This window comes from Bombus pascuorum, chromosome 6 (assembly GCF_905332965.1).
Source record: "Bombus pascuorum chromosome 6, iyBomPasc1.1, whole genome shotgun sequence".
Classification (NCBI taxonomy): domain Eukaryota; kingdom Metazoa; phylum Arthropoda; class Insecta; order Hymenoptera; family Apidae; genus Bombus; species Bombus pascuorum.
Genome location: NC_083493.1, coordinates 14,119,553 through 14,142,474, shown reverse-complemented (window position 1 = coordinate 14,142,474; position 22,922 = coordinate 14,119,553). Strand labels below are relative to the sequence as shown.

The 22,922-nt window shown below is 38.0% G+C and overlaps 4 protein-coding genes and 1 long non-coding RNA gene across 13 annotated transcripts in view; 2 read left to right on the top strand and 3 right to left on the bottom strand.

Annotated features, from left to right (window-relative positions):
- Nucleotides 1–121: 121 nt before the first annotated feature.
- LOC132907714 (protein THEM6) lies at nt 122–2,392 on the bottom strand. The gene is made up of 3 exons (XM_060961071.1): nt 1,823–2,392; nt 579–793; nt 122–461 (listed from the first exon to the last, which is right to left on the bottom strand). The coding sequence occupies exons 1-3, from the start codon at nt 1,965–1,967 to the stop codon at nt 225–227; spliced, it is 597 nt and encodes a 198-aa protein (XP_060817054.1). The 5' UTR covers nt 1,968–2,392; the 3' UTR covers nt 122–224.
- Nucleotides 2,206–7,334, top strand: LOC132907722 (uncharacterized). The gene is made up of 4 exons (XR_009658251.1): nt 2,206–2,340; nt 4,072–4,475; nt 4,630–6,236; nt 6,460–7,334. It is a non-coding gene; the product is annotated as an uncharacterized LOC132907722 (long non-coding RNA).
- LOC132907712 (protein THEM6) lies at nt 2,831–6,638 on the bottom strand. The gene is made up of 4 exons (XM_060961068.1): nt 6,479–6,638; nt 5,295–5,509; nt 4,637–4,822; nt 2,831–4,479 (listed from the first exon to the last, which is right to left on the bottom strand). Exons 1-4 carry the CDS (start codon nt 6,636–6,638, stop codon nt 4,369–4,371), a joined length of 672 nt encoding a protein of 223 aa, XP_060817051.1. The 3' UTR covers nt 2,831–4,368.
- Nucleotides 7,335–9,399: 2,065 nt separating the features above from the next.
- LOC132907687 (probable tyrosyl-DNA phosphodiesterase) lies at nt 9,400–12,155 on the bottom strand. Its single transcript, XM_060961030.1, has 6 exons — nt 11,996–12,155; nt 11,836–11,919; nt 10,653–11,757; nt 10,017–10,559; nt 9,744–9,948; nt 9,400–9,676 (listed from the first exon to the last, which is right to left on the bottom strand). Exons 1-6 carry the CDS (start codon nt 12,018–12,020, stop codon nt 9,545–9,547), a joined length of 2,094 nt encoding a protein of 697 aa, XP_060817013.1. The 5' UTR covers nt 12,021–12,155; the 3' UTR covers nt 9,400–9,544.
- Nucleotides 12,156–12,298: 143 nt separating this feature from the next.
- LOC132907678 (transient receptor potential-gamma protein) overlaps nt 12,299–22,922 on the top strand; it is a 102,617-nt gene continuing 91,993 nt past the window's right edge. For 4 of the 9 annotated variants that reach the window (XM_060961007.1, XM_060961005.1, XM_060961004.1 and 1 more), the window contains exon 1: nt 15,580–15,906. In XM_060961007.1, coding sequence (XP_060816990.1) covers nt 15,904–15,906 — 3 coding nt within the window. In that variant the 5' untranslated portion in view covers nt 15,580–15,903. Of the gene's footprint in view, nt 12,584–14,869; nt 15,558–15,578; nt 15,907–22,922 lie in introns of those variants that run through there. The other 5 variants (XM_060961013.1, XM_060961012.1, XM_060961009.1 and 2 more) reach the window with 3 other exon arrangements.

Genomic DNA, 22,922 nt, shown 5'->3' with positions numbered 1-22,922 from the left:
ACTAAAAAATGAGTTTGTAAATAATTGTTGGGTTGGCAACTAAAACTAATATAATCGCACAGGCATCAAACGATCGATTGACGTTTAATTGCATACGAGAATTAGCGATTATCATGTCGTAAACAGAGAAATTTGTTTATTCAAAATACCTTAATTCAAAATAACATCAAAAACGCATAAAATACAAATTGAGCAACGAGGGTGTAAAACGAAGAAGATCGTTTTCAATTATTCTTCTTATATCTCTGAGAAGACTCTTCCATAGAACTAAGCCATAATTCTAAATCCTTGGTCAACGCGGGCCGTTGCGCGTTTGGTTCGATTTCAGCGATTATTTCTGTAACTGGAATCTTCAAACCTGTGACAGTTTGTCTGCTAAGAACAACTGCACGTACGAAGTTGTCCGTCAAACTAATAAACTCGTGTTCCAAATAGAAGTGCTTATCTTCCCAATATATTAGCTGCGAAATTAAAATAGGTTTTTCATTTCATGACATAACGATACACATAATTATATGTATATTAATATATAATTAAGGCTAATTATATTGCATTATACCGTATTATATTTTTCTAACCTTGGTGATAACTTTATAAGGCGTAAAAATGGGAATAGCTCGACGATACCGAGTCGACGAAGCTCCTTGTACCGCACCTCCTCCTCTTTTTGCAATGGCCGCGTAAATTCCACTGCGATCGTAATAATGGAAACGTGCGAAATCCAGTTCACGAAGGTATCTGGCATTGTTCATGTGCTTGAAAAATAAATCCACATCTTGTGTTGTACATATACCTAGAGAAATGAAGAAAACATTCAATCTGTTCTCTTTCAATTTTTATCGATAAAAAAGACATTTACATATTTGTTAATCTACTCATTTGAATGTATGTATGCAATTTTATATTTTTACATATTATCTAATTACATTGCATATGTTTGTTATACATTATTATTTATTATATCATTGTTTTATTATAATCTTTAGGAGTTACTCGTATCAGTGCTTATTTAATCGGATTTGGCGTTTCGTGTAAGTAAAATTGTAATTTCATGCCACTATACCAGAAAAAGTAAAGAATAAAAAAGTAGATAGGATAAAGTCATTCTTCACATTTTACTTATAATCTTTGATATTAACGTAACATTTGAAGTATAGTGCGATCACAATTTCGTTACAAATTTTTCTTGTTATAATAATATCTATAATCTTCTAGTACTATATAATTTATCTATAATATATAATATAATTTATATATATAATTTATACGTATTCTGCATAGGCATGAAATAAAGAATATCTGAATTTTCGAGTATGAAAAATGTCTGGTCAATCATACTTGAAAAATGCTTGCCTTTAAATTCTTTTAAAATGGTGGGGATCCCGCTTTACATTCACCAAAGATCATTCATTGACGCAATTTCCATTGTTTTTATTACATGTCATAATTGTGCTTACTGAACACGTGACCGAACGCGCGCGTATCCATGCTTCTTGATACTTTACTTTTCATACGAAAAAAAAAATTATTTTATCGAATGAATATTATCCCGTATCTTATCATGTATATTGTAATGGTCAATGAAACACTTATTGTCGTATCGATTTCGCCACAAATCGATACCAATAATAATCCAAAGAAGAATACTCATTACTAAAGGATGTATTTCTAAATAGATCGAATACAAAAATTAAATATAAAGAACAAAATAGTCGCGAAAATACTATCATAACCTATAAAATATTTATCATAACCCGCAGCATCATAAAACTGTTGAAACAAGGAAATATAACCGATAGAAAAGATGTTATATGATTATTACCATAGATAGTAGTAGTATCGAAAATCTTCTTTTTCTTCTGTAATATCCTGCCCGAAACTAACGTAAACACGATTCTGAGGAAATAATTTACGTCAAAGAGTATGTAGAGGACAAGTAAGATCGTGACGAAGCAAGCGCACACCATTTTTCTATAATGCTTCCGGAAGACGAGACGTGAAAGCAGAACAAACAGCTCTTGACGTTCACAAAGCCACAGTCCAAGAAAGACTGCGTGCGGTTACTATGAAATTCCAAACTGCGAGGTCGCTTCTTACACTGTAACCGGTTCCTGATTTTATGACGTTTCGTTGTAATCGGAACGGTGCTTGCTCGCCGCACGTACGGAAACATTCCACGTGATCAAAAGACGATAACGAACGTCCAATATTTCGAAAATTATGATATTTTGTCCTCTTTTATTATAGTGATTTTATAATTGTGAACAGATGACAACTCGATGGCTCGCTGTGAGAATTTAATCGATCGATCGTTGATGATCGTAGCAAATGAATAAATAGGTGAGTCAATGAATCAACGATTAATATGATTTAAGAGACTATGCATATATATCAACAATTCTTATATAAACTATATACAAACTGAATTAACTGGTGTGGATGGAACTGAATATTCTTTGGCTGCATTAATCAGCACTTCATAAAAATGATGTCGCGTTTAATTCAGAAAACCGAGTAGATACTATTTCTAAAAATATATATGCTATTCGTTTTATATATCATTATATCATTACTTGGACGCATTAGCCGTGAACATGTAAATGCCCTGACTATTCAAAATATGAAAATTAAGTACACGAAGTCGTGAACTTTACGTGAAATATTCAACACGACATGCATGCATTGCGTGACCTCTTTTTTAAATTACAAAATTCTCGATTCAACTTCCGTTGCTAAATTCTTGTATCGTCAACAGTTACTATATCGTTTCGATCGAAATCGTCCTGAACGATAAAGAAGAAAATAATATGTGCTTTCCAACGAAGAAACATTAGCCATCTAAGGAATATTTATTCTTACTCCTGGGTAATGGTATTTTCAACGACATGATCCAACATAGTATTATGTGACAAAAATGACATTATTATCATCTAGAATTATAATAACGTTTTCACGCATAGTACGTGCACAATGCTATTTAGCTGTTAGAGACTCGCTACGTCGTCGGCTACTTAATAACCATACTACGGATACCAATTTATTTCGAAATTCAAGTGGGATACACTTTATGGATTTACCCATGCAAATGGCGTCGGTAATAAGGATTGTATATAAGGATTTCAACAAATCGATCATATACGAGCCGCTTACAACCAACTCGCAATTTCGTGGATATTCTATATAATGCTAGAAACATAATAATAACAAGCAAGTGAAATTTATAATAGAATCACAACGAATCGGTGCATGGCAAACACGGTAACCATGTCGATAAGCGAATGTCACAGTCCGAGTGCTCGACAATCGCAGGCGCGCGAATATCCACCATGATTTACGTGAAGGCACCTGTAATACGTTATAGAGGTATAAACATTAGCCGCTTAACGCGCTTGTAAATATATTGTTGTTCTATCTCTACCACCCTGCAGCAAAGCAGCTCCTTGGGAAAATTCTACATTGTTTTCTCGTGGAAATCATTACCGGCGCCAGTCGCTAATTTATATATATATATATATATTTTTTTTTTGTTTATATACATACATATATATCTATATATACATACATATATATTTATATACATACGTATACATATTTATATATATACATATATAATATATATTATAATAAAAAATGTAAATAACACCACGCGTCTCGCGATTACTTTCAACGGAGAATATTTAACAAACGGTGCTCTTTTTAATTTCGGAAGCTTCTTTGAAGTGGATGTAATCGATCTACAATCTGTAACCTTATCCTTCTAGCAATCCGTTCCACGGTTGCTAGTAAAACTTTTGGTAAATTATTCTCAAAGTCACTGAATTTATCGGCATATCAAACGATTATGTTAGCAAGTTCCTCTCCGCACGCATAAGGAATTTAAACACATCTTGTCCGATGGTCACGTATATACCATTGCCTAGTAAAATAATTTCCGCGTCTCTGTTTGGCCTTTGTACTCTAGATTTCTGTTTCTCATCGATCCGAAAGAGTTTCCTTTTTCTTTGACATTGGATACATATACACGATTACGCATTCGAATTACATTGCAAATAACGCTGAGCCAATTTTCAGGTAGACAAGCATCAACTTTTCAGCTGCCCGATCGTTCACCTCAATTGTCAACCGAACCATCGGGAATACAATCGATAAAAGCTTCAAACTTAACTCGTAATTTGTTCACCAAAAAAATTGATTCGACGTTATCACGCGCGTCGTTCGAACAAGAAAGAAACTACTGGAAGATTCCATGAATGCGTTCACGACCAACGAAAGCTGGCATCGATCGAATCTTCGACCTTACACGGTCGTAGTCGAATAGACGGAAGTGGACACGGCGCCATTTGCGGAGGACGCCGTATCCTCCTTTTGTCAGCAATTCGTCGTTGCTGCTGAGCTCTGACGAAGCATCGCCGAAGAAATTTCGTTACTTTCCAACCACCTGGCGACTTCCGGTGGCATCTGCGGTCGGACATGAGGTATCTATAACATGCATGTTAATCAATTTACATATTTGCACTCCAGGCAAATTGTTCAGATTAACGTAATCAATTGTAGTTACTCTTTCAGAGATTTTAGATTTTCTTATTTATAATGAAGGAGAAACTGAAAATTCGTTGAAAAGTGTTAAAGATTTTACCTGAGTTACACCCGCCTCCACGTTACCGTTCTGCTTGACGCCTCGTTCCATAAGGGAACCGATCACAGCCTCGGCGCTACAATCCAAAAGCCTTTGTCTGCACATCGCGATGGCCCTGACGAATCCGTCGCTGGGAGTGATGAACCGATGTTCCATGAATACGGACTTCTCATCCCAATATATTATCTGCAAAGATACATGCCACGAAAACATCGAATGGTTAAATAGGCAAAGTTACTTGTAATAACCTTATGGGCGCAATTAACTCTTCTCCTTTATAATGGAAAAGTGTAACCGGTTTTGATTTGATATTCCACTTGCACCATGATAAAAGTGATAGCGAGAATACATTTTGGATACAATGCGTCATATGATCATCGGAGTGCATACAAAACTATAGTGGCGAATACTTGGACAGCTTCGACTCTCTAAAATAGTACCAGCAACGATTTGCACACTAAGTGTCAACAAGTTCGTTTCCTTCTCGGTCTTACCGGTTTTCCTAGAAGTTATCGAGAACAAATGCTGATAATCGACCGGATACCGAGATCTCTGTGTCGAAGAATCGTAAAAATTTTCTATGGTTTCTCAAGTCGATCAGACAGAGAACAACGAACGTGACTTTGTAATACGATTTTACGTGATCAAACTCGCATACCTTAGAAGTTATTTTGAAGATGGACAGAGGTTTCAGGAAACGGCGATAACGAATGGTCGACGCTCCTTGTACGACGCCCGATCCTTGCGAGCAGATCTCGCGATAGAGGCTCGTCCTTTCGTAAAAATCCGCCCTGGCGAAATCGATCTCGCGAAGATATCTCGCATTGTTCATGTGATAAAGTAATGTGTCCACGTCCGTCGTCGTGCAAATACCTGCGAAAAGTAAACATTAGTACAACCGTGGAAGTAAATAGAATGAGATAAACGATGATTATTCTTTTATTATGTATGTTTCAAAGACCAAAAGGTTAAAGTTAAATATGAATTTTCGAAGGGTGATGTCATGAATTGTTTTTGACACGCAATTGCAAAACGCACCTTGCGATTTTCCATGACGGTCAAGAGAATTAAGGATGCATGATTTCAACCTAATAATGACTAACCGCAATCGCGTATCATGCCTCCGATTAAAAGAATACTTTAGAAAACTTTTCTGATTTGAACTAATACGATTAAAAACAATTAATTGGAGATTTAAGAAGATAAGATGGAATATATGGAACAGGGAATGATGAAAAGGTTGTTTGAATCGAGTCGCTACAAGGACAGATAAATAAAAGATCAGTATTTGCTAGAATATAATAAGCATATTAAGTAACCCAAGAGTTTAATATTCTTTGTTTGTCTCGCGTGTCATGTAAGTCCTGACAAAAGTGTATGTTCTTTCGTAGATAATTTCTGGAATTCAGACCACCGTGTATAGGATGAAAACGTTACTGAAAGAAAAGACGAATACTGATAAAATACGTTGCAAAATTTACGTCGTTTACATTTCGATCTGTTGGTCCAGCTTTGTAGAATTTCGCAGCACAGTACTGCACAATCAATACTCGTACGGATTTGCGACACGAGCAACCGACCGGCCAACTGATCGCGCATGGTAGGTCAAGGTTTACGCGAATGAGCCCAAGATAAGTCAGTAAATTGTAAGGATTCTGGACTTACGTAGCAACAAAGATGCATGAAATGCATTTTCATGGAATCTCTATATTCTTGAATAACGTTTCGGTTATGTGCTATCGATAATACTAGCTTGAACAAGGCAGCATTGTAGACGTTTTAACATCAAATCGTTAATCATCGTTATTTCTAATCTCATTCAGGGTTAAGCAGCCAACATACCGTAAACGGTGGTCTCATCGAGGATATGAACCTTCTTCTTGCAGAAACGTGCAAGGAACACGGTCAAGCACATACGCAAGAAATAGTGAACTTCTATTAGGCCATAGAGCAGCACGATAGCTCCAGATACACCAGCCAACACCCAGCAGGTTATCATCATGATGAAGTTCGCGATTCACAGGTCCTCAAATTCGAACAGGAGTATGATCCCCGCGTGGTCAGGCTTTGGAATTCCTCCACCGTCGGGAAGCCACACTCCACTTTATCGATTCGTCGTCGATTCTGACTGCGTTTCCTGGCTCGCTTCTCGCCGATGAAAAGCCAAGTTGCTCGATTAGCATGTCAAAGGATCGTAGGTGGATCGACGCACCATGACGATCAACATTAGTTCCAAATACATCGGTACATGCCGGACGACCATTGAACGCATCAAGAGATAATGCAGCCCGTGTCCGGCCTTCTTTTATATACGAAGCACCTCGTACCTGAAATGCCAGAAGCAATACCATTTAAATACTCAGACAAAAAGTATCGAGTGTCACGTTTTCATGGAGTACGTTTCTCATTGTAATTGTGCACATGGAATATTCCACTCGAGTCGTGCGATACGACGTTTTTAATGCTAGGAAGCAAATGTTCAATAACAAGGGACAGAAGCAAGACAGTGATTATCTCCTTCTTGACAACGATCACTCTGCGGAAGAACTCGGCAGGCGAAGCACTTTGGAAACTAACAAAGTAATAAAATGTCCGAAATGTGCACTCACTAATTAACAGTGTAAATATTAGGAATACGAGTTTGGTATGATCACGCGATGCTTTCCTGCCAAGTGGCAGGGGATCGTTGACGAATAAGCGGCACATCAAAAATAGACATCCGATGAACCGCGGGCGTCTTGCAACGTTGCTGATCGTTGTACACCGATGAATAAACGGAACGATGACGAATCGCAACCGTGCAACAACGACACCATGTAGTAATATCCACTGATGTAACGTTTAAACGTAGAATTTCTGGTAGTACGAATATACCGTGGAGACAATTCAAAATTCCCAGCGAAAGCTACTTTCAATACTTTCCCCCTCGAGAGGTTGTGCGATTGTCACGCGAAGCACGTTTTCATTGGTCGCGTTCTTCCAAAATATTGCCCCGAAACGTCGGTCTTCTCCGTCGAGGTTCGCAATGCGGCATTGCTTCTTCCGAAATCGAAGGTGTTTTCCCAATTGATGACAGCTAGTTCTTCTATATCACAAGACTCCTATTGTTCAGATCGGTGTTCAAGTTTCCGACGTTTAAGCGTTCACTAGCTTTCGTATCGATGCTCGCTTCGACCTACCTAGCGGGCGTCTGTCAGGTGGAATCGTCGAGGACGCCCGATGACTGTCCTGTGCCTGACTATTCACGGCAACACGAATCTGCACATGCTTGTCTACTTATACACGCACGCATACAAGGAACACACGTACACAAGTACAGAGCTAAGGAGTATGCGTTCGAGTCGACGACATCTCACAAACTGCTGATCAACGCGTTCCCGGGTTCGATGTCGTCGTCGGCGTCAGATGCGCCGGAACGTCCCTTTCCAGAAGTCGCATCTGCGCCGAGGACTTCCAACCATGATGCCGGTTCCTAGTGGGAGGCGACACCTCGTTGCGCGCTGACGTCAAAATCCTTGGCGCTTTTCTTAATGGCAAACCGATGTACAGGCGTGTGTTATGCCAGAATGACGCCAATCTTGCCATTTTGAACACCTCTGCTTTTACAGGGAGTAAAATATAAATTTGGAAATCATAGCGTAAACTGGTTTCTTTGAAACGGTTTTTCTTCATGATTAATTCAAAGGTTGTACATTGAAATCTTCAGTTTTGAAAGCGGAAAGAAATTATAAGATTCTGTATAGTAGATTTTGAAGAAGACACGTACAAAGTAACAAGGAAGTTGACCGAAAAGTACAATATCCTTGAACTTTGAGAGTCATACGACTCGCTGATTAAGGAGACAAGCGAAGTTTTCTGATATATTCATTGCTAAATCATATTGATTATATCTACGTAAAAAAAGAACGAAGCGTATCGACGCAATTTTCCCAATATCTATATTAATAAAGTATAATAATTATAGGACACTAAGGGACAAATATAATGTTAAATCATCATAATCTATTTAGAATAATGAATCTTCCTCCTTTTTTTCTTGTTCCTATGATTTGAAAACTCAACTAAAATTTATACAATAATTGTATACAATATAAGTATGTATCGATGTCACCGTCAAATGTAAATATGAGTATAATATAATTTATGACGTATTAAAATCACGGATAATTCAAACGATGATTTCCATCATGAATCCTCCTTTTGTAGTATTTTATGTTTTATTTACTTTCTTCGTGAAAAGATCTAAAAAGATCTAAATAGAATTTTTAATCTTTCATATGTAAATCTTTTTCTGCTATTCTCCTTTTTTTAGTAAATTTCTTAAGAAGTGTAGAGTTCGTTTCGCTACCTTGTGTGACCTCGTCTTACGAAATCAACGTATGCCAACTATATGTAATTGATACGGGGAAGAAGAAGTTCGTCAAACATTGTTTGAAGGCGGGGCATGCACAAGCAATACGATGTTACGTCGAAAAGGTGCTGGCCAGGAAACGCTTTCCTGCTGATGTTTTATGGAAAACGCGTGATCCACGAACGAACAATCACGAAATCGGCACGAATCACGAGCTAATCAATAAATATCTCACGTACGACGTGGGAATTTCAGACGTCGTAAAATTTCTATTAGCCTACCAGAAGCCTCATAGAACGATTACATTACATTCTAAACTATGTCCGCAATAGAATGACGAAAAGCAATTCGCGAAGCAAATAAAGTGTAGTTCTCTTCTTTTTTTGTAATGCCAAGTTAACATATACGTGTATCAAAGCAATTATTATCATGTTTATTTAAAAAAAAAATCATTTATACAATAATGTTTTGTTTGATACTCTGCTTAACGAAAAATATAGAGAAGAATAAATACATGTAATTTTCATGTTATAGTATTCTTCGATTTTCAGATATTACTAGCGAGAAAGAAATTCAGTAACAAATGGTTTATCCCCACTCCCGTACCGAGTTAGAGGTAGATCGTACGGAATAGGGAAAACGGGAACACCATCTTCTTCATTTTTGATAGGAAACGTGGTTGACCCAGTCTGTAAAAAGATGATGTATACTTGAAACGTGTATAAAGGATATATAAATAAGAATACGTTTACGTACAACGAAGTGCGGAATAAATACAACGCCTGCTTCGTAACTGTAAATATGATGGGAATCATTCCTGGCTATTCCCCATGCGGCTTTACTTAAATTGGCACTAGTAAGAACAAACCAAGGAATCTTGTCTAAATTAGGCGAAATTCTTGTGTATGTTTTTATATGAGGCATTGCTTTATCTCTAGCGGTTCGTGTAGCTTTCCACTGGCTGAAATAATATATGTACAGTATGTACATATATAAATAGAAATATGTAAATAAAAATTAAGAACTTACTACATATAGGATTCTACCCATTCTTGTTTAGAATGCATTCGAATATTGTATGGCAAACAAGAAGATCCATCTCGACAATCAAAACTTTGTTCGTAATTGTTTAAAGATGGATAAATTAACCGAAAGTTCGGGTAACTCTTCAAACCTGGTGGATTTTCCTTTGACATCGAAGATATTATTTCCTTCTGAATCCAACTTTCATAATTAGGACCCAAGTTACCAATACTTGAACTCTGAGCAATTAATGTCCACTGTGGTGCATCAGGAGGTAATTTCGCATGTTTAGAAAGAACATGACCTAATTTTCTATAACCCCAATAGTCATATTCCACACCCGTGTGTCTCCCAGGAACAGATGCTACAAAGAATACATTTACTGAAGAAAAATTTGCTCTTCTCACAACGGAAATCCATTCTGTTAAAGCTTGTTTTCCGTATTTGTGCAAGTAATGTTCTAAATCCCTCTTGAATCCTGTTGGTGATTCTCCATCACTGGGGTTTGCAGATTCTGCCAGCAGTGGAAGATGTGGCGATATCCAAACTCTGATCAACAACATTGAAACAACCGTTTATCGATTAAAACAACTCTTCTCCTTAAAACAAGCACAAAATGATGTCTAAAATTATTTAACCAACCCTTGTGTTCTATTCTTCCAATCACTTGAATATAAGTTTGCAGTAGAAACCACAACCCGTATTCCATCATCTTTGTATTTCAGGATCATGACTTTAGTATGATGACAACCAAACTTTGTTGGGATCCACACAGGTATCATAGTGATATTTGAGCTTACCTTTCCTTCATCCACTCTTGTTCCATATACAATAGACATATCTGTGCGTTGTCCAGCCAATAAATATTGCAAACATAACCACCCAACATTAACCATAAAATTAATATGTAAACTTTTTACAATTTCCCCTAAACTAATGTCTAGGATCTCGGGAAAAGTTATAGAAAATTGTTGATTATATGTTTCTTTTGAGTTTTGAATTCTTGTAAGAAATAAGTGATATGGAGCTGATAAGGCATATTTTATACCAAAATTTCCTGGTTCTACCACAGATACTTCCATTCCTTGTTGTTTCATTATTTCAATTGCTCTCTCTCTGATTTCACTCCTAGATGTTATAGAAATGCACAATTCCAATCTTTCCATCGGAGACATGCCTGTTGAAGAACTAGAACTTTCCATATTCACCAAACTATTCTTTGTATTTTGAACACACCTTTGTACCTGTCCATTATGACTTAACTTTGGTTTCTTTCTTTCCTTATCGTTATCATCAAAGATATTACTATCTCTCTTTTTATCTTGCGAGCTAGATTTTTGCATGGTTTCTTCAGTTGTCTTTAGATTATCTAATTCTTTTTTCATTTTAGAAACTTTTCTCTGATTATCTTTTTCATTAGAAGACATAAAAAGTGCCTCTGCCTCTTCATCCATATTTTTCAACTTATTTTCTCTTTTCTGAATCATTACTTGTTTATGTTTTTCCACTTTATCCTTTAAAGTTTCAGAAACTGTTTTTCCGATAGTGACTTTTGGACTCTCACTATTTATTTTGGAGTTTGATGCTGTGGTTGAAGAACTGCTTCCATCGCTATTTCTGCCGTTTCTTAATACCATCTGTACGATCTTTAATTGTTCTTTCAAAAGACAACGATCAGAACACTCAAAATCAAGTTCCTCGGGAATTTGTATTTCGCCTTCTAACTGATTTACTACAATTTTTTCCACTGAAACAGATCATATGTTTTTCTTTGATCACGGTTGAATACTTAAGATAAGATTGACAAGAAACATATGAAACTTACAGTGTGGATGTAACATCTCGTTGAAATGAATTGGGTTCTTGCGATAGCATTTTTCCATGTAAGGACATTGCTTCTTGACTGAAACTTGCAGAAAAGAGTGCAACTTTTTAAATTGCACGAAATTAAATCTTAACCTTAAAACCAGTTGATGTGTGCTTACCATTGTTCATAAAACTTGTTGCCATTTTGTGATATTATTTAATTTGCAAAGATGATAGTACGAAGTTATCCTTTAAATGTTACATAAAACAATAACGCGTAATACTATCACAATTTGTTCCCTATTCGACCAACTTCTACAGCTACTACCAACTTCTACCAAATTATTGATGAGAACGAGCAGATGGCACTGTAATCGGCATGGCGTAAGTGTAGTTTGAATTAAAATTAGTTTCGATCTAAACTTCTTCACGTTCGCGCGTCTTAAAAACGTGGTTTAAAAACATGTGGAAGTCAATGTAAAATCATATAAATTGTTAACGTTATTCACTTAAATTACATTCACTAGTTTATACCAGGATGAGACGACACGAATATTTAGTATTATTTAATTAATCCTCATTGTTAAATAATGATATGTCATATGAACTTCGATGAGCGCCAATTTCATTAATCAAGATGAAAGACATACAACACGATGTACAATATTCAAAACGATCGTTGATTGGCAATATTTCATACATTCGATCTATAATCTGCTGTAAGATATTTCCAAACATCATCGAACAAGGGATAAGGAACGAGAAAGGTAATTTAATAAACTCATTTAGTATCAATATAAAGTTAAGACACTAATAACATCGATATAAAGTAGAACAAAATGAATCGTTGTTGGAAAACGATTTACATCGGTGCCATTAATACGTCTCAAACGCGACATTGAGAAATAGCATCTTAAATACGATACGAAATTTTAGAAAGCGAGTCTCAATAAAACGATCGAAGGAAAGCAAGTGACGAAGGAGAACGAAAGACGTAGTAGTTGGGGGGGGGGGGGGGCGATTAACAGTGTCTCGACGCGTAACAGCGCGTCCTTAACCGATGCAGCGTCGAGCAGCAGGGTTAAGTTTCAACGAGGAAACTTACCGACCGCATCTCAGCGCGCTCGACGCTCGGCGAGCGTCTCTTGGGAACAAATTGCAAAGACGAATTTCCATTTTTTCCAAGAACAATTAATAGCCGCGGAAAGAATCGGGATGGCGGTCTTAAAAATCGGTCCGCTTAATATGCATGCGCATAATTTACAGGGCGCCACTGGTATTGGAATGATTAAATTAAAGTCGCCGCCAGGGGGTGGAATGTTTTTCAACCGACGTCCCGCGCACAAAGATGATTTGTCTGGGGAAAATATTAAACAAAAACACGCCACTGGGGAAGCGTCGAAAAATTTGCATCGTTTGATTAAAAAATGGGAAAGTAGTTATTTTAAAAACAGATCACGATAAAAGAAGGTGATCTTGCCAAAAGAAGTTGGACTTTTTCAACAAATGTTCTCATATACCTTGTCAAAAGTTCTTCAGACGAATTAACGTTTAAGCTTCAGTTCTAAACGTATCTACGTGATTAATAACAGTTTCTTTTACTTGAAAATATTAAAGAATAGTATACTTAAAATAATTTGATACGAAGTACATAGAGCGTATAATTTTATTCAAAATGATAGTATTTCTATCGAATATCTACCGTATATTGTACAAGCTGTTAAAACACTCTAAATTAGTTGTATACTTTATCAAAGTAAATAGCTTATCCTTCGTTTCGAGTCGCTTACGTTTCGAGACGACGTTCACGGTGATAAATCGAATGAGCGAAATAGGAAACGTTTCCGACGTCAAAATACAAGCAATTCGTTCGTAAGTCACCAGGAAAACGAACAAGCAGCTCGGCGAAATTAACAGTTTGCTCCTTTAGTCGTAATTGTTTCTAGAAACGTTTGCTTCTCGGATTATGGTTCGATCAAGTGGAGAGTAATTGGAAGGCGCTTCGACGTCGAGAAGCCAACACTCACGTCGAATCGATTCCTCGTCGAACATTTTATATTCGTTAGACAGTACATTATTTCCAATCAATACTTGCATGCGAATATCCCGACTTCTGTAACATGGATTCTTCTGAATATTTTATGAAATTCTTTTCCCAACACGGGAAACAGGACGTTCTTAAAATCGACGCAGGTGGAATTAAAGGTGGAGTGAACGAACGAGGACAAGCTTATTCGGAAAATACGACGACGACTGTCGACCTTTTTTTTAGGAGGAAAGAGCCAAGAAAGGAGCGGCAGGATAAGCGAAGATTGGATTATCTACCGTCAGATTCGATAGTTATCAAGTTCTAGTTGAAACTTGTTCACGATTCGCACGGCGCCGTGGCGGAGCAGCGAACTGAAGCTTCTTCCCTCGATTCTCCAGTTTCTACTGTAATTTTCGTTTTATATATTTTTATATATCGTAATAATAAACGGCCATAGGTTTAGCAAAAGTACACATTGAAAGGAAAGATAGAAAAATAATAGGATAGAATAAAATAAAATACAATAACGTAATAAAGAATGAAATAAAACAGAAATTATACAATAAAGATTCAATGAAATAAACGAAGACCGTGGATAGATATAGAAATCGAAGCGAAAAACCGAGAAATACCGTCGGTAAGTGACCGAACAAGAACGAGATTAAATTCTTACAAATTAACCGTTGTAATGAACTGGTTGAACGCGTGAACGGGAACCGGATAAAAAAATCAAGCCCATTCGCAATAATTACATATTTTTGAAACGAGATCGGAAAACTTCAGATTCGTAATTTCACCTTCGTATCGTCACAACTTCGATACAAATTAATAATCAAATATTTAACAATGTTAAGCCATAACGAGGTACCTTCTTAGGGTTAAACAGCTAGCGAGAGACATCGATATATGTACATACCCTCGTAAAAAACGCGGCGAGACGCTAGTCGTGGTCTTTATCATCGGTCGTTCGGTTCTCGTGCGCATCATTTTTATCCATTTTCTATTACGTTCGTTGAAAATGGATATCAAGAGACGGAGGGGTAATCTACCTTAAAACTACCATGAAACACGCATCGAGTTACGAACGAGTCTCGCGACGAGTGCGTCGAATGTACTTCGGTACCAATAAATAACAACGTAACACCATCGAATGTCAGGCGGCAAAGGCAGGGGCGAACGACGGAGCAACCGAAAAGTGGTATCCGTCAGGCTTGCAGGATGCGAAGAGAGGGGTGGGAGAGACGCCGTGCGTCGAGACGCCTCGGTCCGCTCAGTCACCGCCCAGACCGCGCCGCGAGCGATTCATCCGTCGTGACTTTCGCGTGTTCACGCCGGATCTCGTGTCAGTGACTTTCGTTGTCTTTAATTGTCACTTAATCACCGTCTCTGTCTCGCGAATGAATCTTAACTCTCGGTACTCCGATATTGTACGCCTGAGCCACGTGTTGGCGCTTTATCGTCGATTTTCATTCAAAGATTGCGGCTACCGGTGGCCCCGGTTAGAACCGCGTTGATCCAGGCGTCGCGTGACCGTGTGATCTACCCGCGTCGAACAGTGATTCCCTCGCATCGATCACGTGAACTGCAGTGTAAGTTAGAAGTGGTGCCGTGGTGGAGTCGGCTGGAACGCATCCTGCGGAAAGCGGTTTCCTCTGGAGGCACTCAGAAAGCAATCAAGATCCATCGCTGCCCGGAAATGCCAGAAAGTCAAGGTCGCTTTATTTACACCGTTATACTACCGATTCGTCGTTAACAGTCGGTTTCGCGCGAGCCAAACGGAAGTCGCCTCGTGAATCACTCGTTATTTTCGATCGTGTTATTGTACGCTTGTTTACGCGCCCTTCCTATTGTACATTGAGAAACTTTTAAAGTAATTGGGTCGAAAGTCTACGATACGTTTAGTGTATTGGTCGTCGCAGCGACGGATTATCGTTGTTGTATTCTTTCTCTTTTTTTCCTTTTCTCTTTCTTTTCGAAAATCGTGGAACAACGAGGCGACTCTGAATGGTAACGTTGAGACCATAATGAATTGAATTCTACGATACGACGGAACTCGACATGGTACGGAAATTTTAACAAAATTATCATTCAGAGCATGAAAGACGTAGCGATTCGGTAGCGAGAATGTTCCTCTCAACCTCGGTATTGCTTGTCATTTTCGGATCATGCCGATGTCAAGTTTCGAAAACGCGGATACCCTTCATTTAGAATACGCAACAAATTGCTTCAAAAAGAGTTTCAAAAGTTTTAAAATATAAAATTCGTAAGCAAGATTTATAACGAGAAGGAAGTTCTCTGAAAGAAGAGAAAGTTTAAAATCCATCGTTGTTGCAACGTCGCAGTGAAAAGCTGCGCGGGTTTTCGCAACGCACTTTGTAATTTCGAATCATTTCACCCCGAGAACTTGTATCTGCTCGTTATCGATAAATCATCGATCACGAACGAAATTTTTAGACAAGCGATATCGTGAATTCTATTTCGCTCGAATAATGTACAAAATATCGAATGAACGGTAAGAATGACTGGAGAATATATCGATACTTTCGTCCTACATTCTTCGGTTTTTCTTCATTTTAAACCTGTTCATTTTACGAACGAAAGTTTGACACGAGGAAGATACAAAAAAAGGTCTATCGTGTTGATTGAACTGTTACGGTAAGGGGGATGACGGGCTAAAGTGATCGAATAACTTTAATTAATTTTGACCGGTTAGCAATGAAGTCTTGCCAAGGCTGTCCGGATCGTAGTAACTGCGTGGAAGTTTATAGAGCGTGGAACGATTAATCACGGATATCGAAAGAATACGGTCCATGCATCGAAAAACGATTCGGCGAAAGTTTCGTTACTCAAAGTCTACCTCAACTGTATATGTCATTGTTTATATGAAAGTGTATCGAAATACGAGCGAAAGGGAATCGTGTTATGCCGCGTGCATGCGAAAATAAATCGTAGTTTCCGACGAAATACCGTTGCAAGTTCTATTCGATAGTCGAAACGTTAGTATCGTGTATCCTCGATCGATTAAAAATATTATTCGCGTTATGGTATAATCGAAAATCCTTGCTCTCCGTGATTATATAATAATTTAATTCGAGGTCGACATTTACACAGGCGCCCAAATTTCAAACGTTGTAGAATATCAAGGTACTAATTAATGCAAATTTGCAGCATTAGGTGATCATTTCGTAAACTGATTGCGATAGATCGCAATTCTTCTACTCTATTTCGAATAAATATATGAGATCATTTTTTACACGATAAATTATCTGCTCTGTTTGAGACTCATTTCCATCCATGAGATATATTTCTGTCCTTCTTTTTTTTTCGCGATTGTATTTTTCCGTCATACGTACGTAGATTTATCGAACTGTTTATTTGAATTGGTATTTATTGAACGAACAAAATGGAATTTATATTGGTACACGTTATATCGCGTTTCTTACTGAACTTGGCCTGTGTTGCATAGTGATGCATCAATCGATAACGTTACAGAGTACAAAAGTTACAAACATGTCACAAATCATAGTTTGTATTCTTGTCTTTTACAATTTTATCATACTAAATCAAATAAGACAATCGGATCACTCGTAATGTAGAAAATTTACTGGCAACGTTTCATTTATTTTATCAAAGAATTTGCTGATTTACTATCATGCGAAAAAATTGATTAATTCTTGTAATTTCTTCTTATACGAATTTATTAGGTGAACGAGGAAATTTATTAAGCGATATATCCTAAGAAAAAATGTCACTCGGAGGAAAGTCTTTGAGATGAATTGTGGGATGTGGAGTGGTTCTTTAGTTAAAAAGTTCCAACTTGAAAGTGGCCATTGTAAACGTTGCCATTGAGAAAAGCAAGCAGAAGGAACGCGTTCGATAGAGACACTCGAATCTTCATTCAATGCTCTAAGCGGATCGTTCGACCATTTCATGAATAATCGGCCGTAATGGCAACTAATTTTTGTATAGGCTGCCGATAATTCTCCAGCCATCTGGAGAATACCGACATTAAACCAGAGAAACGTTGTAGATAGTTCACGTGAAGTGGCTCTCGATCTTAAGCACGAGACAACAAAGATCCTTCGATGTTTCTTTCTTCGATACTTGTATTTCAAATAAAGTTAACATTTAATATCATCGAACGGTTGGAGAGAAAACGAATACCTAGATACTGTTAAGTTATCGTAGAAAACAGCAAACAAGTTTGGAGTGAAAGTTTCCGAAATATTTTTCCACGCTGCACTGTAAAAGGATTAATATTTTAATATTCTAATACCACGGTGAGAACCTGGTCGGTGTAACGCTTACTCGCGGACTTCTACCGTCTCCAAACGATATTACGATCAACATCGTACTGATTATAAAAATGTTTGTTTACATAGTACGACAGGATTCATATGAATTATGTATATTCAACTTTCATAGATCATTCGGTTCCGAGTTATTTTTTGTTGAGAGGAAGAAATGCGAGCACCGGTATTGCGCCATGTGGCAAATTGTTACGTAATCCACGCGGATTCATCCATTCGCAATCCTACGAAACACAAGGAGGATCTCATCCAAATTCAATTATGAAGTAGCTTTAGACATTTTCTTCCTTTTTTCCTAAAAACATTTCCGTACCGAGAATAATTTGAACGTAAATGTAAATAACTCTCAATCGACAAAGCAGAAGACGGTAATCCTTTAAAAAGCGTGGATTATATTCGTTTTGTTAAGAAGTACAAGGTTCTCGTTTTAGTACAGAGGTTCGAACACCTGAAACCTGGTTACGCTGGTCTTCGCGTGCATTTCTTAATCGACCTGCACGATCTCGAGTTTAACCCGAAGGATCTCTCCATTGTCTGATGAACTACCTCAAAGACGGCACGCCATGAATAAATTCATCTTGGTAATCACCGTCATTGTTTCGCTGTGCTCGGTACAAACAGATCGAGTACACCTACATATCTCTGTTTCACGGCAGATTTAAATGGTATAATTAATCGCGTTAATTTCGACAGTTCTCTCTTCATTCTTTAGACGTCAGGTATTATCGTAGATTTTTAACCAGCTCGAGCTCGTTAAAATTCGAAGCATCGATGAAAGGAGAAATTGCCACTGAAAATTTTCACAAGAGAAGTCGAGAGGCGCGTTGAATGCGATAATGGAATTTTGAAAATGGAAAATGTCGCAGGGAATGACGCTCCCAAACCGACATACTCTTGAATCGAAATGAGATGCACTTCAAATCCATCTTACGGAAAAGTGGCCATTTGCATTTGTACCGTACGAAACAGGACGAACTGTCTCGCGTCGCGGTACCATCGTTCCAATACTTTTCTCTGGCCAGAGTCAAATTTTATGAAAGTACGTATTATAGTGTTTCCAATGGCCTAATTCCATCAGAGGGGAATTTAAGGTTTCGATAGACGTAAGTTTGCGAAGTAATTTCTGTGCAGAAAATCGCAAGACGTTTCTCTAGCCGCACTCGTCAATAATTTCAGCGCCATCGTGTCGATAACGACGAGCCAGTTTATCGAAACCCTACGTTCCCAACGTATTTTATCTCGGTTTTCCCGGTTTTAGTTTGTTTGAAGCATTACGGCGTAAGTTGAACTTTTGATATTTTATTTGAGCACACGCCTGCCCATTTATATACAAACTTCAATCTCGAGATATGCGTTCGCTCTGATCGACTACGACATGTTTACATGAATTTACCCGACATATCCCCAGGTCGTCTGACCACGTTACGTTCCTCTGTATCTCTGTCGAGCTGCTGCGTTTGCGAAACTCGTTTCCTTTCGACTCAACATCCACCACGTTTAATTCTACGTAAGCTTAGTTAATCGTGAAACGAACGGCCCGTTGTTTCTTGCTCTCTCTGTCTCTCTCTCTCTCTCTCTCTCTGACATTATTCTCTATATGGAAAGAGCATTTGCATAAAATAGTAGCAATTTAAAACAATGTATCGTTTGGTTCGTGGTATTGCAGATTAATAGAAACCCATATAGAACCATATACTTAAGCTCCTAAATCTATAACGCTTTAATTCGTGAAACAAATTGTGTAAAATTGTATTTTTTAAGTGCCTCCATGGTGAACATACTCGTGAAATAATTGAAGTAAAATTCAAAAGTTGAAACATAGTACTCGAATTAAAATAAAATCTCTTCTTTCGTCAGTTTTGGCTCGCGAACGATATAAAAGAATGTAGAATATTGCCCTGCCTACGTCTTGTCTTTTGATGCTCGATTATTTGCTGTAATTTGGCTATACGATAATTTTTTAGACTACAGAACGAGCAGGCGCAACTTCGGACTTCCTTTTCAACGTCGTGCATAAAAGTGCTCGTTAAAATACCATGAAATGACGAGGCCAGGGAAGAGAAAAGGGGGAGGACACTCAGAGGAACTTTAACCGTAGCACCTTTTCTTCGTCTGCTGTCTTCTTACCTTATTCCTCGGCCGGACTCTTACTATCCTATTCTCATTCTTCTTCATCGGTTGAATCGAGGTTATCGGAGCGCTCAATTATTTGGGTCATTCGAGACTACCGTTTTCCACTAGCATCGAGCATATCCCACCGTGCACCGAATATTTTGCTAGAAATAGGTAACGTTTCTCTGATAAAACGATGCCGGAGCATATTTACCTAGGAAGAATTTCCGAATTAATTATTTAATATTAAACAATGTTACGAATTTTTTACAACGATCCTTAAAATTCTTTTCTATCTATTTGCAGTGAAGATATAATTAACGGGAACGTGTCTTGAACTCGTAGTAATAAATATCGTAGAGATGTCCGAAAGTAGATGTTTAATACGACTATATGATTATCGTGCGATATATTATGGGTGATTTCACAAGGGGAAGAAACGTGATATAATTGATTGGTTGCCGAAAATAACTATATTTCGCGTAGGATAGAGGATTGAGCCACGGAACACCGTATCGTTTATTACGGGTAGGTTAAAACCTGCGGGATATAATTTAACCGCGCGTCTGTACGCTTCGCTCTCTAACGTCGAAAGACCTTGCGCCGATAGATAAAGAAATGGTACCCTTCAGACTTTTCTAAAATTACCGCGACACGCATCGCCCCAAAGAAATTTAACGAGCAAAATGATTTGTTGCTTAGAATTGCAGCAACACGTATTTACGAGGCACAATTTTCCTTTCATTTTTCTCGTGCTCGTATCCTATAAAAGCTTCCGGTAAATCGTCTCGTGTATATTGCACGTACACACGGCGATATTCTCGTTTTCGAAGCACACATTTTTGTCGCATTCGACTTTTCCCCATCGTACCTACTCGTTCTTTCTTCCAAGCGAAATTTAAGAAAGTTACAGTTTGATCGAACTCACTTGACCGATCTCTCGAGCACAGCTGGCTACCAACGGGGTCGTTCCAGAATGGCAAAACGCCGTCTACCATTGCACCCGGAAATTAAATGCCACATACAGGTTACAGGAAGATGATTGCTTCGTCCTTGACACGGTGCGGCATATACCGCTTATTTGCAGCCCTACGAAATTACGAGTCACATGATCCAGAGATGACGATTAGTGCGAAATAATTCCGGCGCTTGAACATGCCCGTAATAGATGCTCACGGATCGTATGTGCACGCACGCATGTACGTAGCAGTGTGTACACAGTGTAAAACACGGATAGGTACACGTACTTACGCGTGTGGTATCTATTATATCGACACGAAGCTTCGATACACATGTACGTTCAATGTCACGGTGCGCGCACGTGCATCTATCGCGTAGCTATGTATTTGCATGCGTGCAATTTACAGGTAGCAGCCGATGCGTATGCAAATTAGCAGCCAGGGTAGTTTGTTACAACGGAAATTTAAATTTTCTGGGTGGAAGGTCCGGGAAATATCATCATTGCGTGGCGTAAAATCGCAAGTGAACGGTGAACCACGGGGTAATTCAACCGCTGGAGTGAACTTCTGCCGCTTTCGCGATGTTTTACACAGTGTTGGAAAATACACGTGCAGTCGATAATCGGTCAACGATATGTTTCGATAACAAGCTATCACGTATGAATTAATTTTGTGGTAGCAATTTCGCGTGATCATCAGCCGGAAATCGTATCGAGCGTCGCACGTCGTCGTTATAAATTTTATTTTATTCGTCGCTCGTGGAGCGAGATGGTCGAGACCTCTGAAACCGTGCTATCGCAAATTACATTATGCCGTTACATAAATTTCTGAATGCAGTCAGACTGGAATCAACGATTTTGCGACAAGAGAAATTATTCATCCGCTGTTTCGGCGTTGACGACTGTACACAATAGAAATAAAATTTCCAATGTCCTAATTACAGAGTCTCGATTAACCGAATTAAAATTGGACAGTCGTATTTCTCGGATAATTGAACGGCTGAAATTATGACATTATTTTTTTTTGTATGAAAAGTCTTAAGGTTATTGGATGTATGTGAATACAAAGGAACGCGTGGATAAATTGTAAGGTTGAAAATATATATTTTAAAATACTGAAGTGTAAATACAAAGTTCGGAATATAATTGAGCTGATCTAGATCCGCATGCTAGCAGCGTTACCTTATAACTGAAAAACCCTGAAGCCAACGTTGCATGTGTACCGTTTATGGTTTGCCTTCGACGCAGTCTTTTGTCTATGCGCTGTCGATTTCTTCAGTTTTTTTTTTTTATTTTATTTTGGTTTTTTACAATTTGTCCTTATGGACATTTGGTAAAGTGTTATATCTTATTGGTGAAAAAAAAAATAAAATAAAAATAAATATAGCATGTGGGTGGCTACCCCCAGCGGGGTGTTGGCTTCAGTGCTTGAGAAAACTAAAGACCAGATGTAGAGTTTTCTTAGAAGTGGCCACTACTTCAACAAAAAGTAATAATTTATTGCGCATTATTATATAATTTCTTTCCAATCTTTCTGAGCTAAATATTGATATTCTTTTACTTTTAATTTATCAACATAAACTATAGCTATACAGAGTCCAGATGTACTTTCTCAATTTCGTTGCAATTTGTCTACTTGTTGAGACACCGAAATAATTTCCAATTGCACCTTTAATTTTTGGTGCTATTAATCGTAG

Coding starts and splice junctions, on each gene's coding strand:
- LOC132907714 (XM_060961071.1), bottom strand. CDS start 1,967: ATGGTGTGCGCTTGCTTCGTCACGATCTTACTTGTCCTCTACATACTC. Junction 794..1,822: donor CGATACTACTACTATCTATG/GTAATAATCATA, acceptor TCATTTCTCTAG/GTATATGTACAACACAAGAT. Junction 462..578: donor CTTATAAAGTTATCACCAAG/GTTAGAAAAATA, acceptor TTAATTTCGCAG/CTAATATATTGGGAAGATAA.
- LOC132907712 (XM_060961068.1), bottom strand. CDS start 6,638: ATGATGATAACCTGCTGGGTGTTGGCTGGTGTATCTGGAGCTATCGTG. Junction 5,510..6,478: donor CGATGAGACCACCGTTTACG/GTATGTTGGCTG, acceptor TACTTTTCGCAG/GTATTTGCACGACGACGGAC. Junction 4,823..5,294: donor TCTTCAAAATAACTTCTAAG/GTATGCGAGTTT, acceptor GTATCTTTGCAG/ATAATATATTGGGATGAGAA.
- LOC132907687 (XM_060961030.1), bottom strand. CDS start 12,020: ATGGCAACAAGTTTTATGAACAATG. Junction 10,560..10,652: donor TGGAAGAATAGAACACAAGG/GTTGGTTAAATA, acceptor GTTGTTGATCAG/AGTTTGGATATCGCCACATC. Junction 9,677..9,743: donor TATTTATTCCGCACTTCGTT/GTACGTAAACGT, acceptor ATCTTTTTACAG/ACTGGGTCAACCACGTTTCC.